Consider the following 16,687-nt stretch of genomic DNA (forward strand, 5'->3'; position numbering starts at 1 on the left):
AGCCTGGGCAACAGAGTGAGACTCTGTCTCAAAAAAAAAAAAAGAAAGAAAAAGAAAAAAGAAAAGAAAAGGACATGGGAAAGGTCATGCCTTTTAATTGCTTCTCCCTTCAACTGACTGAAGCTTCATGATTAGAACATCTTGTGACATGCTAAGCAAAAATGCTGTTCAGTTATCCTCTGTCTAGCTTAGGATCCCCTGGTAAGTAGCATCTGGGATGGGTTTGCACATAGAAGCTTTATCAGGGTTCAACACATAGAAAGAAAGGAAGCAGGATTGGGCAGAGGAAGGAGTTGAACTGAGAGATGCAATCGCAACAGAGAAATCAATCAGACCTACAGTGAGCTCTCAGGCTAATGTGGCCCTTCAGAGTTGTCCTGCATTGAAGCAAGAGGGTGATAAGGCCTGGGTGAGTCAGCTCCCTTCAGTCAAGGGTGACTTTCAGAGAGGGACTTGGCTGTGAGCCAGCAGCAGCCAACACTCTCAGCAGGTCCTGAAGGTAGTGGGACAGCCTACTATAGCATCCACTATACAACGAGTGAAAGTGAAATTTCAACACTCTATGTATATTCGAATATAGATTTAAGTTCCAACTACTTAAAGCTATATTTCAAAGAAGAACATTTGAATTTGCTGGTTATCTGTCCAGTAAATTCCATTGCCAAATCCTCCTTCAGGGCCTCTGAGGCCCTTGAGGTGAAGTTGCTATCCTCCTTTTCTCTGTCTCATCTGATCCAGATAAGCATGTCTTTCTCAGCACCCATCACCTCTCAGAACATTCACCTCTACATATCTGCCTCCTTCTGCTTGGTGTACCCCTGAAAGATGGGCACATGTATTACCCATCTGTGTATTCCCACACCTAGCCCAATGTTTGGTAAATAGGGCACTCGATAAGGGCTTATTGAATGACTGAATGAATCAACGAATGAACAAATTTCTTTTTCTCCCCTGCAGAACAATGACATAGGGAAATACATTTGATGGAACGAGGACTACTCTTTTAGTGCACGCCTTTATGTGTATTTATCATCGGTGCTTAACAAGGTCTGTTTGATTTCGACTAACTGGCACAGAATAAAAGGGCTATTCTGAAAGAGTCGACTCTATCTTATGGGTCTCCTAAATAAACAAAACTCTATCACAGGATTTGAATGCAAAATACAGAGGAAATTAAAATGTAAAACATGAAACAGCTGTTTGATCAGCTGTTACAATAGGCTGTGAACAAAGGCTATATTCATGTTTTATCTAGATGGGTAAAAATAATTAATCATAGAAAATGGTTTGTTACACAGCTATCGATTTTCTTTTCTGTATGGAAACACAACAGTTATCTAATTAATGATGGTAAACTTCTGGAAGCACAGGCTAGACAGTAACCAATAAATTTAAACGTACTATAAAAGTATACATTCTCAGTAGATAATGGTAGGCATAAGGTAGTAATTGCCAAAAAAAAAAAAAAAAAAACAGCTTTCCTGCATGTTACAGAGAGCAAAATTTACTTGCCACCACTAAAATGTTCTAAAATGTTACAAAACTGAAGATATTTTTAATTTCTAGTGTCTACAGCTCCATTAAATTACAACTGCAAACTGGTAAGGAATCTTGATTATCTGTGTACCGTCTGGGGAATGGTTGGGTGGGGAGGAAATGTTGGTTTCCTATTGAAATGGCTAATAACTCCATTATTACAATTCCATCATACGGTAACTTGGTAAAACTTTCTTGGGGTGACAATTTTGCTATAATTATTAAATGCCTTAGAAAGGTTTCTAACATTTGTCTCTGGAAATTTCCTAAAGAAACAATCAGAATTATGTGCAACAATTTAGGTTCATAACAGCTTTGTTGAAAATAGCAGAAAGTTTGAAAAAAGCACAAATGTTCAGCAATAGGAGATTGATTTCAACAAGTTGTAATACAATCATATGAACTAATGTTATAAAATTATGAAAAAACATTTAAGACATAGGTAAACATAATATGTTGGTATTTATTTTTAAAGGGGATACAAGTAAGTACAGTAAATACAACATAAAGTTTGCATACAGAAAATATAGGTGGCAATAGTAACAGTGGTAAATATTTTATGGAGTTCAATTATGGATGATTTTCATTTTCTTTCTGCCATTTTCTATAATTTACAGACCTTCAGAATAAACATGTATTATTTCTGCATTCATGTTATTAAAAATGATACTCGCACCTCTCTAAAAAATTTCCTCAAACTGTAGATCATCAAGATGGAATGTGATTGCTTCTTTCATTTCTATCAGTGGCCTTTCTTCTTACAAAATGTTTGAAGTAATTTTGGTTATTAACTAATTTGGTTATTAATTCTTCACTTTATCCTTCTTAAAAAAACATGCTTTGCTGGATAACAAAAGCTCTTCCAAGGAGCTTGTTTCTTTAATGTAGAAAACTGGAAAATAGCCCAAAGAAGTGAGATATAATTTAAAGACGTAATATCAATACACAATTTAATACACACACACAACTGGGATCACAGGAATAAAAAGCAGCCCCAACTTCAAAATATGAAGTAAGGATTCCAAATTCAATTAAAAGAATCATTAAAAATGTTGGAGAGGTTAAGCAAAAGAGACGATTATTCAGGCTAGAAGGAGAGCAAATAAAACTAAGAATTCAGTAGGACACCTTCATCGTTGTGTAATTCTGATAAATGTTGATGAAGAGGAGAATAGAATTGAAAATGGCCTAGCTAAGAGATGCCTAACACAAGATCAAGAGCTCAAATTTCAGATATGAAGTGGAAATTAGATAGTATATGACATTTCAGATGCCATTAAATGGAGACTATGGTAAGATGACTAACATTTGAAAGGTCAGACCTACCTGAAGATGTTTGCTGGTGGTGCCCCTCTCTCACAAAACAAAAGATTTAAATGACAGGTTTTCTTGTTTTTGTTTGTTTGTTTGTTTTTGAGACGGAGTCTTGCTCTGTCGCCAGGCTGGAGTGCAGTGGCGCCATCTCGGCTCACTGAAACCTTCGCCTCCCGGGTTCAAGTGATTCTCCTGCCTCAGCCTCCCAAGTAGCTGACACTACAGGTGCACACTACCACGCCCAGCTAATTTTTGTATTTTTAGTAGAGACGGGGTTTCATCACGTTGGCCACGATGGTCTCTATCTCCTGACCTCGTGATCCGCCCGCCTCGGCCTCCCAAAGTGCTGGGATTACAGGTGAGAGCCACCGCGCCTGGCTGACAGTTTTTATATAACAAATAAGATGAACTACTCACTTTGTGTTTGAGATTGCCAGAGATACACGTTTTATCATTTAGTAAACTGGGCCATAGCCCTTGGGAAGAAAATCTCTGTTTTTAGTGTTTTAAAGAAGAAAAAATGTAAAGACAGTCATGTCCTTCAATCCCAATGATAAAACTTTGGAGGGAAGTTTGCATAAAGAAAATATGGGTGGCAATAGTAACAGTGGTGAATGTTTTATGGAGTGCCTACAACTTCATTAAATTACAACTAATTATTGTTTGTGATACTTCTTTTCTGGATAGGCTGCCAGCAAGACAGTGAAGAAAGCAAAGTGCATCTTTGGAGACCTCCTTCTACTCATTCTTGCCTTCTTTCTATCCCCATTTCTCTTGAAACCTCCCTTGGGCATTCAGAATAACCCAATACATTATAATCAGCTGATCACCTCTCAACCTGTTCCTGAATTTCTATCCATGTCTTGGCTTCCCTGGTTGTTAGGCACACAACCGTCCACCCTATCTTTATAGCATAAACTGTCAATGCCTTCCTATTTCTCACAGTGGAAAAAACCTAACTTTTCGCTTTTTCACTCATTTTTGGATCCTGCCCCACTCCTACTAACTTTCTTTCCCATGTCTCCCCATCCTTTTATTCTAGACAAGCTGAACTTTCTACTGTCCTGTAAATATAAATATTATCTGATAACTGAAGTCTCTGTTCCTATGATTTAAATGATTCCTCCCATCTTTAAAGCCTCTCTCTTCTCTGCCTTCCCAAACCTGGACTGTTCTTCAGAACCTATTAAATTCTACTCCCTTAATGAGACTTTCTCCAACTCCTGGGGTCTTTAATGATTCTTCTAACTTAGTCCTTGGGTCCCACAGTTCAGAATTCAATTACACATTATTTTAATTGTTCCTTATTGCATGTATGTGCTAGTCTTGTGTCTCCATCTGCATTTTAAGTTTCCTGAGGCTGGGAACTTAGTCTTACTCTTTTTCTATACCTTCCTTCAGTAAATAAATGTATGCTGACTTAGGAAACATTGCTAACAGGGAATTGGCTTTCTGTATTTTTATGTACTGAGTTAACGGAGGAGGCTGAAGATGGATCCATTTTGTGAGCATGGAAACAGAAAGTACAAATAGTGCATTCAAACTATTAGTGATTCCAGCCTCCCACCCGGCACCATTTGATCAGGATGCCCTTCTGTTTGCATTTTCTCCTAAGGCTGAGGGCTCATCCTCCAGGACAGTAATTTTATTCAAAAGAAGTGGCTGTGAGGTCTGAAGCCAGCCCTTTTCCCTCTCTAAATGTGCTTTTTCTTGGATGTAAAACCAGGCGATCTTAACTAGTGTGTAAAACTCTAAAGATGTTTCCATCTTCAGTCACCAATGATTCTATTAAAGCGAAGCATTTTTTAGCTTGGTCTTCTAAGTTTGTTCCTTGAATATTCAAAATCAGGAAGGAAATTTATACCATTGTGGCCTCCTCTTAGGGGAAATAACAACTTTTATGCAGACACATTACTAATAAATTAAGCCCAGCAAATGAGATCCTTGCAAAAGCATAATGGTACATATTTAACCTGAGCAAATTTCCAAAGCATTCTCTTGTGGGGCTAAAAACACTCATTCTTCAGACACATATTACACCTGAACGTGGCCCCTCAATTTGGCTCACTTTTGCACCCTACAAGGGTATTCGATCTTGCATGATTCCAGGGTGCCCTCAATTCAATACTGCCCAGTGACTTGTACAAATAACAAAGTTAACGTTTATTGAGAATTGTAGGAGTGAGCCCAGGAACATTCCCCCACTTTTGAAGAACCAAGACAGATTGAAGAAACTTGGCTGAAGAAGTACCAAGACAAATTGAAGAGACAAGCTCTTTAAAAGGGCTTTTGATATCTAGCAGGGCATCTTTTGCAGAAGGATAAATTGAAGAATTAATAACCACATTTTATTTATTTATTTATTTATTTATTGAGACAGAGTCTCACTCTGTGGCCCAGGTTGGCGTGCAGTGGCACAATCTCAGCTCACTGTAACCTCCGCCTCCCGGGTCCAAGTGATTCTCCTGCCTCAGCCTCCCAAGTAGCTCGGGACTAGAGGCGTGCGCCACCATATCTGGCTAATTTTTTGTATTTTTAGTAGAGACGGGGTTTCCCCATGTTGTTCAGGCTGGTCTTGAACTCCTGACCTCAAGCGATCCACCCACCTTGGCCTCCCAAAGTGCTGAGATTACAGGCTTGAGCCACCACACCTGGATAATAACCAGATTTATTAATAACAAAAATTTCCTCAAATATTTTTAAGAAGAAAGGCCACTGATATAAATGAAAGATGCAGTCACATTCCATCTTGGTGATTTATACTTTGAGGAATTTTTTTAGAGAGAGAAGAGTATGGTGTTTCTGGAAACATGAGTTGCAGAAATAATACATATTTGTTGTGAATATCTGCGAATGACAGAAAATGGAAAAAAAATGAAAATCATCCATAATTGAACTCCACAAAAAAACTAACCACTGTTACTATTGCCACCCCTATTGCCAAAGCTCCACATTTAGGGGAACAGATGGGATTTGAACCCAAGTCCCAGGTCCCCAGTGCCCTTGTGTTTAACAGCTGTGTGATCTTCCTTCCCGTTCGTATAAGAATGTTTTACGTTTATAGTTTCTGACATATTTATCTCTTAAAATATGTATTAAAATAATTAGAGTTAAAGCTTTTTGTTTAAATTAAGCTGCTGACTTTCTCACATCATCTGTGTTAGTAAATCATATACAAGCCAAGAAAACAGGGCTTGGAAGCAGAATCCCTGTTACAGGCTAATGTTCCCTGAGCGTGCGTGCACGTGCGTGCGTGTGTGTGTGTGTCAGTGCATTCACATGCACAGCCACAAACCACTTCCTCAACCCAAAGTTTGACAGTGAGGAAGCTGGCGCACTGGCACTTCAGACCACTAGTTGCTAGCAGACATTTTGTCAGCCTGATGAACAATAATAATCAATATCTAATTTGTGCCTGCCAAATGCCAAGCCACATTCCAAGCACTTTACATGTATTTTTTCCTTTAATCCTCTCAGCCACTTTATGAAATAGATGCCATTATTATCCCCATTTCCAAATGAGAAAACTAAGGCATGGGAAGGTTAACTATTTTGCCCAAGGTGGCACAGCTAGTTAGTGGTGGAACCAGGGTAGACACCATGCTCTTAACCCCTAGGCTCTACGTAGCACTGCCCCTGTATGTATGGCAGGAGCCTAGACCTCAATACCCAGTCAGAAGAGAAGGAAATTGTGGCCATTGTCAATGGCCAAGCCAAGTCTTAAGCCTGCCCCGGTGACTTCTGAGGACACGTGAGGGCCTAGAAATTGTGACTCTAATGGCAACTGGCTCTGCTCACACAGCCCACCAACCGGCCCCATCACTGTGTACCAGGGGTGTTAGAATCAAGCAGAAAGAACAAGGCTTTGCCATTCTTAATCTTCACAGAGTTTTTGTCTTTCTAATCAAGCTCCTAACACCTTGCACAGCATGTAGACAATGCTTGACATGCTACCTTTTTATCATTTATTATTAAATAAATAATATCATGTGTTATGAATGCATTTATCACCTATTGTAGTTAAGACAGGAAACAAGTGGTTTTAATGAAGACCAGATCAGAACTGGAATAACAGCCAGGTTGAGGTGAGGCTGAAGTACAGATCTAAGGCTTCCGGAATTTCTCCTGATGCGGAACCTAGAGGGTCTCATAGCCCAAAGTGAGCCTGAGTTCCTCAGGCCCCTTGTGGGGGATAAAGAAATGGACTGAGTCAGGATGAGGCTGAAGCCAGGCAAGTCTCTCCTGATGCCTACAAGTATACATGGCGTCCTGTTGCCACCTTATCTATGCTGCACATCCAGAAAAATTATTGGTTGATGAAAAGAAGTGGTTATACAGAAATGCCTGTTTTTGCTCCCTTAGATTGAAAAACTCTACAAGACAAACAAGGATATATTTCCAAAAAGGTAGCGTAAGGCACCTATAAGCCAAAGTTGAAGTGATCACTGCTTATGGTCCTACATGTGCATTCTTTCCAATCCTTGAAACAAGTCGGCCAGGAAGGCATCATAAGTCTCATTTTAAAGATGAGGCAGCTGAAATACTGGGAGGTTATATACCTTTTAAGGTTCCATATACGTAAGCATAGGAAATGAGATTCATAACTAGTTTGCTTGACACTAAAACCTATTCTACCCCCCCCACCCCCAGCTTTTTTTATAGACAGTCTTCGTCTGTGGCCCACGCTTGAGTATAATGGCATGATCACAGCTCACTGCAGCCTCGAACTCCTGGGCTCAAGCAATCCTCTCACTTCAGCCTCCAGAGTTGTTGGGGCTCCAGGTGCACTCCTCTCTACCCAGCTTTGTGTGTGTGCGTGTGTGTGTGTGTGTGTGCACGTGTGTGTGTAGAGACATGTCTCATTATGTTGCCAGGGCTGGTCTCGAACTCCTGGGCTCAAGCAATCCTCCCGTCTCAGCCCTCCAAGTTAAATCTTATGTTCTTTTAATATTGCTATATTACCTCTGTCTATTCTTTCCTTGACTAGGATATACAAATTTCCAGGCACATCCGTATAGTTATTATTTTTTAGGACATTCAAGTGGGTTACAGGAGCCCAGGGAAGTTCTCCATTTTTCTTCACCAAAGGTGAGAAAGAGGCTTTGCCATTAACACATGGGCCACATCTGCCCACTACACACCTCAACTCATGACCCTTTATGAGCCATCTCTGACATTCCCTGCCAAAGCTGGTACCACTAGCCTACAGCCAGGCTTGCTCTCCCTGCCACAAATATCACCTGCCAGGTGTTGGTTACAATTTGGAAGTCTGGTTCCAACACTTCCAGGGATCTCAAACAAGTGCCTGCCACCCTCAAACGACCAAATCTCCTCTCCCAAGCCTGGCCAAAACTTTCTTGCTTCTGCTTCAAGTTGCCTTTTTTAGCTTTTATTTTGGGGATTGAACAAGAGCTATTCCAGAATTGCAGAAGATAGTTTCCATGGTTCCACCAACCCAAACACTAAAACTGAGAGATGGCGGACAGATGCAACATGCTGCTGTCCAGTTCCATGTGGGAGATGTCATTGCTCTGCCAAGTCTCTGGAGATGACCTGCCCCTTGGGTAAAAGAGATTTCCGTGAATACTCATTTATACACCATACACATTTCTAAAAAGTTAGTCTACAACTATCTTGGAACTTTCAAAACATCAAGAAAGAAAGTTATGTATTAACCAGCTATCCTCCCAGTACATCTCTGTTTATCCCAAAGGGAGTGATTAAAATTTGCTGACAGCTTTAAAAATTATCAGGGAACGGCCAGAATGTCACAAGTTTAATAATTAACAAAGTTTAGAACCCAGAGTCAAATCCAGAGACTTTAAAACGTAAATCATTGTATTGGTCACCTACTAACTCGAAAATTCTACACACTACACTCTCGATTTTGGCCATTTCATCTACTAAAACCTCCATCGTACACATTTGTAACCCCAATTTCGTTCCAACTGCTAGATTTCTCTCCCTGGGTGTCCTCCCGGAACCTCCAACTCTAGATGTCCTATCTATTCCCAAAACCTTTTCTCCCTCTTCTTCGTATCCCCTTTTTGCTAACATCACCACCAGATGTGACACACGCCATTTGATGCATGGCACTCTGTGAATAAGAAATCGTCAATGTCATTCATTGTTCACAGAAAGACCTAAACCTTTCTGACATACAAGCCTCCCCACAATTCATCCCAACTGACTTTTCTAGCTTTCTCTCCCACCAGACCCCTCTGGCAACTCTCCACAATGAAGCTCTTAAGTTCTCCTACACGTTGCCATGTTCTTTCATAGTTTTGTGGTTTTGTACAAGCTGCTCTTTAGTTTAAAAATGCTTTCTTCATCTAGTCTCCTGGTGAATTCATATTCATCCCTTAAGACACAGTTCAGATGTCACCAACTCTGTGAGTTCTTCTTAGATTTTCTCAGAGTTTGATGTTCTCTCCAATCACCTTCCCTAGAACTTTTTATGTGCACTATTAAAGCACCTGTCATAGGCCAAAGAGTAGTAATTATTCTTGACTGTCTCCCACATCAGCTTGTGAGGGTCCCAGGAACAATGGCCCTGCATAAATCATCTTTCATTCCTTTTGGGACAAAACGTGGAACAGGAAGTAAATGTTCATTGAATGAATGATGAATCAATGAATGGACCCCTCCCATGGCACGCACCACCTTCTACCTTGTATTGTGAGTATCCCATCTCCCTTCTTGAATTGACAAGTCTTCTGGGGCAAGAACAGTATGATCCATTTTTGAAACCCCTACACAGCCTCCCTCAATTCCTATTGTCTGAATAAATGGGTAAAACTCTTGAGGAGCTTGTGCCATATTTCAGACTCTGCAACGCTATTTCACTCACATTGTTTCACTTGCCCTGTAATCTAGCAGTGACTAATTGGTGTTATCCCCATGTAGCAGATGAAGCAATTGAGTAAGACTGGGCTTTGGAAGCCTGCTTTTTTGGTTCTTAGAACAATGCCTATTCCGTGGAATGTTCTCGAGAAAAGTCAGATCTACTCATCAGTACCTTGTTTTGATCAGAGTTTCGGAGGATGAACGCAGAGGTTTCACCATTGCTTGCAAAAATAGCTAAACCTTTATCTACCTTTTCCAGATGAGTCTAACATGAGTAATGTGATTGAACCTGAAGGCTTGGAGTATGAATCAGAAAGGGACAAATCATGAAGGGAAAATAGAAAAATCTGAACCCATTAGGCATACTTTAGTAAGAAAATGACTTTGGGGGCCTGAAAAGAGAAACTTCAGCTTCCGTAAGATGGGGTAATATGCAAGGCAGCATCAAGAGGCACTTAGTAATATTTTCTAAAACACCTAAGTAGGTATGCAAAAAAGTCCAAGTTCCTCTAGGAGAGAAGATGTCAAAAATGCTGAAAGAAAACTGAATTTATACACAGCCTTGGCCAACCTCAGCATGTTGTGATTACACATCTATGTACCTGCAACACCAGGCACAGGGCCTGGCATGGGTGAGCTCACCTGAGCCTGCTAGACAGACATGGTAGCCTGAGATCCCACCCAAAGGGGAGGAAGGCTGGAGCAGAGGCAGGAGGACGGGACCACGGTCAGCACCAAACACCCAATGCCTTGGGTTTTTCTCCAGCCACAGGAGAATCAGAACAACTCTGCCCTGCCCTCCTTCCTGGCAGGGAGCAAGGCCAACCCCTACTTCCTGAAAGCTACTTGAGAATTCCTTAAGGCAAGTCTTAGACACCACATCCACGGGTCTGGAGGTGTCCTAATTACGGCTCAAGTACTAGGCAGCGTTAGGAGGTGGGCCAAAGCATGCCCAGGGGGCCATTAAACAGGCTGTACTGAGAGCATTGTTGATTCCCATTGACCCCATCCCATAGGATCTGCCAGATCCTCCACAGAGGGTGTGTGCCCCCACTACCCCCATCCCTTCTTCTGGCTTATATTTTTCGGTGCCCTTGGTATGTACACAGCCCCCTGTGGCTGAGGGGTTAGTGTCTGTTCCCATCCTTGCCAAATATGGGCTAGGCCAGAGAGCAAAGCTGCCGTTTGGCCACCCCGCACTAGGAGTGGGGTGGGGTGGAGTGGGGTGGGAAAGGGATAGGAGGAAAACAGGCATTTGCCAAAAAGGCACTGCAGCCTCAGGTTAGATCCATGACAATCACAGAATCTCAAAGAATCAGGAGGGCCTGGAAAGTCTTTGGCAATGGATTGGCCAGGCTCCAACCTCTTCTGTTCAAGGTCGTTTTCCCGATGCCAGGACAACAACACCATGCGGTGCATGCTTGCTCCAAGCGAGGGTGCGGAGTGTCCAGGTCAAGTTGGAGCAAATGACTGACCTTTGTGCCACCTCCCCACCCCTTTTCCCTGGCTTCGAAAACTCCAGCAAGCGAAGGCCCAGCAGCCTTCTGGGGGAGAAGTTCAAAGTCTGGCCCCAGAGGTGCAACAGGCTTCCAGCCTCTGGCCTCTGGGTCCGAGGAACGCACCCAAAATTGCCCCCAAAGGAGGGTTCAGTGCACGGCACTCCGGACCCACTAGAGCCCCGCCCGTGCATGGAGAGTCTGGGGACTGCAGGGTCAGCCCCCGCCCCACGGCCGCCCCCCGCGTCTCCCCCAGGCAGCCACCTGTCCGAGCGCGTGAAGAGGAAGGAGGGCGCACAGCCGCGACTAACCTGAGATGCCGCCCCCCACCACGACCACGTCGCATTTGTTGCTCATGGCGCTCGCCCCGTTTCAGGCCTCCCTGCTGCCCGCTGCTCCGGTTTCTGGGCCTCGATCCCAGTCCTGCCTGCCAGCCAGCCCGCCCGCCTGCCCGCCGGCCTGCCGCGCGCTGCCCCCGCGCACTAGCGCCTCGGCGAGCAGCTATATTACCCGCCCCGGGAGCCCGGACTCGCAGCCCCGCCCGCCCGCCTACGCGCAGGCCGGGTGCAGCGCTGGGCCACCGCCCCCGCCCGCAGCTCTGCCGCCCAGGCCCGAGGAGGGCGGGTGCCTGGGCGGAGAGGTCACTTAGGACCTCGAAGAGTCCCGCCCCAGAATCCCCACTCCTCAACCTTCTGCACGGTATTTTCTCATCACCCTCCCTAGTGCACTATCAAGCTTGGCGGCTGGGAAGATGGCAAATTGGGGTGTCTTCCTTCAGGGCCCGAATTATTCCTTGGGTGTAGGGCAAATAATAAGAAACTTCCACTGAGTGGTTTCAAGGTACCAGACACTGTGCTCAGCACTTTATGCATGATTCCTGTTCAAGCTGACAACAATCCATTTTGCAGATGCGGAAAGCAAAACATAGTGAGTGACAACATAAGATAAAAAGTCAGAAAGAAAAAAAGAAAAGAAAAGCTGGGAAGATTCCAAGACCCACTTCGATTCACCACACAGTACTATCATTTCTTGGCATTCCCAGCCCACCTCACCTTCCTTCCAAATACCCACTTCTTTCCCCACTCCCCCTGCGTGATTAAGTCAGGAAGGCTCCTCACTAGCATCGCAAATGCCGCACCTTAAATACACTCTGAAGCAATGCAGTGTGTCCTTGGTGGAAGCTGTTCAGGCTAGACCCCAGGAGACTGGTGGCAGCAGGGAAGAGGTCTTGGATGGGCAGTGTGGGATTCAGAGCCCCCAGAAGCAGCGAGCCAAGTTACCTGTGTGACCCTGGAAGGTGGTTCTGAGGAGCCTGTTTTAGCCAAACATAGGGATGATTCAACAAGATGATAGGGGTTTAAGCTAAGGTGACTCCAGGGAAAACAGAAGTTTATTTCTTCTGGACAGTAGGAAAGCCACCTCTGAGAATTAAAAGTGGGAAGAAGCAACATAGGGTGGCTTTTCAAGAAATAAACAGGTGAAGTGCTTCTGTTCAGGCCTGAGAGGGGCTGGCTTCAGATCTGGGGAATTTGATGAGAAACTGAAGCAAACCTCTGTCTCATCCCACACCATTCCCTGTATCTACCTGCTACGAAGGTATCTTGAGCTTCTGCTGTCCTCAGATCAGAAGACAGTTTGGGTACTTCTGTGACTGAGTCACAGGTGACAGGAAAAGTCTTCATCCACCTCTGACTTCCATCTGTCCTGCTTTGGTATAAAACAGTCAGACCCTGTCCCTGAACCCCGATCCCTACCTCATGTCCCCACTGCAGAGAATGAAGCTGCCTCACCCTGCAGACAATTTGTGCTGACCTCCTCCTTGCCATCCCCTATCTGGTCCACCTCTGTCCACAGGTCCCTGAAGCTGTGGGCTTCTTGGCTGTGAATTCTCTGTCTCCTCACCTAGCCTGCAAGTGAATTACGTGCCAGGTGAGGTAGGATGAATGGAGAGGATCGGCTATGGTTTGAATGTGTCCCCCAAAGTCCACATGTTGGAAACTCAATCCTCAATGCAACAGTGTCAGGACATGTTTAGGTTCCAAGGGTTCCACCCTCATGAATGGATTAATGCCACTATAAAAAGGGTTTGAGACAGTGAATTTGACCTCTTACTCCTTCTAACCCCTCATTGCCCTTCTGCCACGGGATGACACATTGGGAAGGCCCTTGCCAGATGCCAGCCTCTGAATCTTGGAATCTGCAGACTCTAGAACCATGATACAATAAATTTCTCTTCCATGTAAATTTACCCCCTTAGGGATTCCGTACTAGCAGCACAAAATGGACTAACACGAGATCCTTGTGGAATCTTCTTGGAATCTCTTTTGCTTAGTTCCAACAGTGCAAGTCAGCCAGGGGTCTGGGGATCTAAGACTTTGAATAAAAGGCAGACTGCTAATCCCTTCTCTATGTCCAACTGGCAATGAGGCCAGGAGAGGAACCACACAGTTCCACAGTATCTGGAGAAAATTCGTTAGCAAACATTTTCCCCAAACGAAGGTAATCAGTTACCTTGTGCTCCATGAGGTATATTTTTAAAAGGGGTGGCAGGGGGATTGAATTAGACCCCAGGAGTTGGTCATAGGAAAAACAGCAGCCACCTGTTGTCCCCACATACAGGCAATCATCCAGATCCATTCAGGGCCCTCAGTCTCTTAGGTGGGATAATTCCCGAGGTCTGTCTTCTCCATCTGCGTTGTGTGGCCAGATGTAAAGCAGGACTTTTCAAACTTGAACGTGCATACAAATCACCCAGGTTTTGGGTGGGGTCTGAGAAGACACGTTTCTAACAAGCTCCAGGTGATGTCAGTGCTGCTAGTCCATGGACCACACACTTGATCACATTCTCTATTCCAGGCCTCTGCCTCCCCATCATTTTGAGAACCAGCTCCATGCTCTAGAGCCCTTTGCCTATTTCAAGGTGCTCTTTGTAAGAAAGTGTCCATTCATTTTACCAGCATTTATTAAACACCTGCTATGCTGAGCCCTGGAGAAGAGATGAAAAGGATGGAGTCTGTCCCTGCCTTCATGGGGCTCATGCGCTGTCAGGAAAGACATACAGGAAGAGTGATCACAAGCATAATTCTGAATATTGCCCTGGTATATAAAGCAGGGCTTGATAACCCAGCCCAGGCAATCATGGAGGACCTCCAGGAGGAAATGACGTTTCTACTGGGGCTTGGAGGATGAATAGGAGTTAATTAACTACTGAGGAAGATAAGCACTCCAGGCAGACTGATCAGCAAGTGCTAAATTGAGAGGCAAGCCTGAGGCTGGAATAGTGGAAGAAACATACACCGGCTAAGGTATAAAGAACATCTTTGGCTACCTTTACAACATGACAAATACCACAAAATTAATAGTGAAGAATATGATGATAACCTTAGACGATTAACAATAAATACAATGATAGGAATCATCACTTATTTTTGTGTATGTTTGTGTCTTCCCCTCCCAACTAGATAATCAATTCCTGCAGGAAGGGATAATGCATGATCTTTTTTTTTTTTTTTGAGACGGAGTCTCGGTCTGTCACCCGGGCTGGAGTGCAGTGGCCGGATCTCAGCTCACTGCAAGCTCCGCCTCCGGGGTTCACGCCATTCTCCTGCCTCAGCCTCCCGTGTAGCTGGGACTACAGGCGCCCGCCACCTCGCCCGGCTAGTTTTTTGTATTTTTTAGTAGAGACGGGGTTTCACCATCTTAGCCAGGATAGTCTCGATCTCCTGACCTCGTGATCCGCCCGTCTCGGCCTCCCAAAGTGCTGGGATTACAGGCTTGAGCCACCGTGCCCGGCCATAATGCATGATCTTTTATTCATCCATTCAAGAATAATTTATTGAGCAACAACTCTGTGTCAGACATTGTGCTCATCATTAGGTATATGCCATTATAAATAAGACGCAATGTGAATTCTGGGAAAACTAAATATGGAAACAGACCGTTACAATAAACCCAATTCATGTTCCAATGGAGCAGTACTCAACAGCTCTAACCAAAAAGCACAGAGGAGTGCAGTTTGCCCCTAGCAGTATTTGTTTGCCTTTTCAACTTGATGAAATCTATGTCTCTTTCATCAATTAAAATGAACTTACTTTCCTTTCATTTTTTTTATTAGAAGACTCCCAAAGAGATAAAATGTTCTTATTGCTTCCTTCTTACTGTCCAGCTTTTCATTAACGGATATTTCAGCGAATGTCTCATGATGCCACAGGCGGTTTCAATAAAGAAGTAGGCTGTGCAGAACAGAGTTAACCAGATATTATCTAAGTTGTACATTTCGCCTTTTTTTTAAATGCTGGAAGCTTGACAGGGGATAGAAAATTTGTTTTAAAATTAGATTCTTCAGAGCTTTCCATTTTTTCCACAATGACTCCGTTAATCTTTTTAAAAACACATGTAGAGGAATAAAGTGATGAAAGAGTCAGCCGTTTCAGCCAGGATGGTTTTTTAATAGTGTTAAATTGGAAGTGTTATAGGGCTCCTGGTTCTGCCCAGTGTAGTGTTCATCATCAGCTTGGATCCTAATCTGAGTGCATCCAAATCTTTCCCTTGAGGGCAATGAGAAGGTGGTAGGGGGCCTTCCAATGGAGCAAGACCTTGCTTTTGGACCCAAGGACTTGTTTAGGGGGGATCACACATCCTCAGGCAGCACAAAAGTTAGAGGAGCCCAGCTTCAATCGTTTCAATTCAAGTCAAGGCCTTTCACAGGAAAATGGGCTACAGAATCTAGGCCCAACTCAAAAGTTCACAGACTGGTTTAAGATGCCAAAGGAAAGACCTACCCCAGAGCCAGGGACTGGTCAGGTATTTGATCAAAGTAAAGTTGGCAGGGAAAAGTCAAATGACAGGTGGGCATTCACAACTCACCTCAATTGACCGACAATCATGTGGAGGTGCTGAGCTGGCTTATAGAGACAAGACTGAGCCAGACAGAAAAATGACTCTTACTTCCCAAAGAACCAGAATAAGGCCCTTTTCCTTATGGCACCATTGTGATAGTATGGGCAGGACAGGGAGCATAGGGGCACATTACTGAGGGGTTGTCCCCAGAACATACAAAGTCAGACAGAGACACCAATCCACAAGTCTTCAGAAAGATAGAGGTCATCCCCAAACATGCTGTAGAGCATGTTGAAGAAAAACAAGACCTTATTTGCATTATAAGTGCTAAGCAATCTGCACCCAAAGTGAATTTTTTAACAATGACTGATGTCAAGACTAAGAATATTTCTACAACTTGGCAGGGTATGGTGGCTCACGCCTGTAATCCTAGCACTTTGGGAGGCTGATGTGGGCAGATTGCTTGAGCTCAGGAGTTTGAGACAAGCCTGGGCAATATAGTGAGACCTCATCTCTAAAAAAAAATAAATTAAAAAAATGAAAACGAATACTTCTACAACTCATACATGGGGCCCTAAACAAGGAATGATGTACCAGAACAGATGACATGAAAAGAACTGTATGGCACACAGAGGAAAGTCAAATAGCAAAAATTC

The 16,687-nt window shown here is 43.7% G+C and overlaps 1 protein-coding gene across 2 annotated transcripts in view; it reads right to left on the reverse strand.

Annotated features, from left to right (window-relative positions):
- The window catches only part of MAOB (monoamine oxidase B), a 120,142-nt gene extending 108,417 nt beyond the window's left edge, over positions 1-11,725 (reverse strand). Inside the window, exon 1 of one of the 2 annotated variants that reach the window (XM_011938654.1) lies at positions 11,504-11,725. In XM_011938654.1, coding sequence (XP_011794044.1) covers positions 11,504-11,549 — 46 coding nt within the window. In that variant the 5' untranslated portion in view covers positions 11,550-11,725. The remainder of the gene's footprint in view (positions 1-11,503) is intronic. The other variant, XM_011938655.1, reaches the window with a different exon arrangement.
- Between the last annotated feature and the right edge of the window lie 4,962 nt (positions 11,726-16,687).

Source organism: Colobus angolensis, unplaced genomic scaffold (assembly GCF_000951035.1).
Source record: "Colobus angolensis palliatus isolate OR3802 unplaced genomic scaffold, Cang.pa_1.0 Scaffold176, whole genome shotgun sequence".
Lineage (NCBI taxonomy): Eukaryota > Metazoa > Chordata > Mammalia > Primates > Cercopithecidae > Colobus > Colobus angolensis.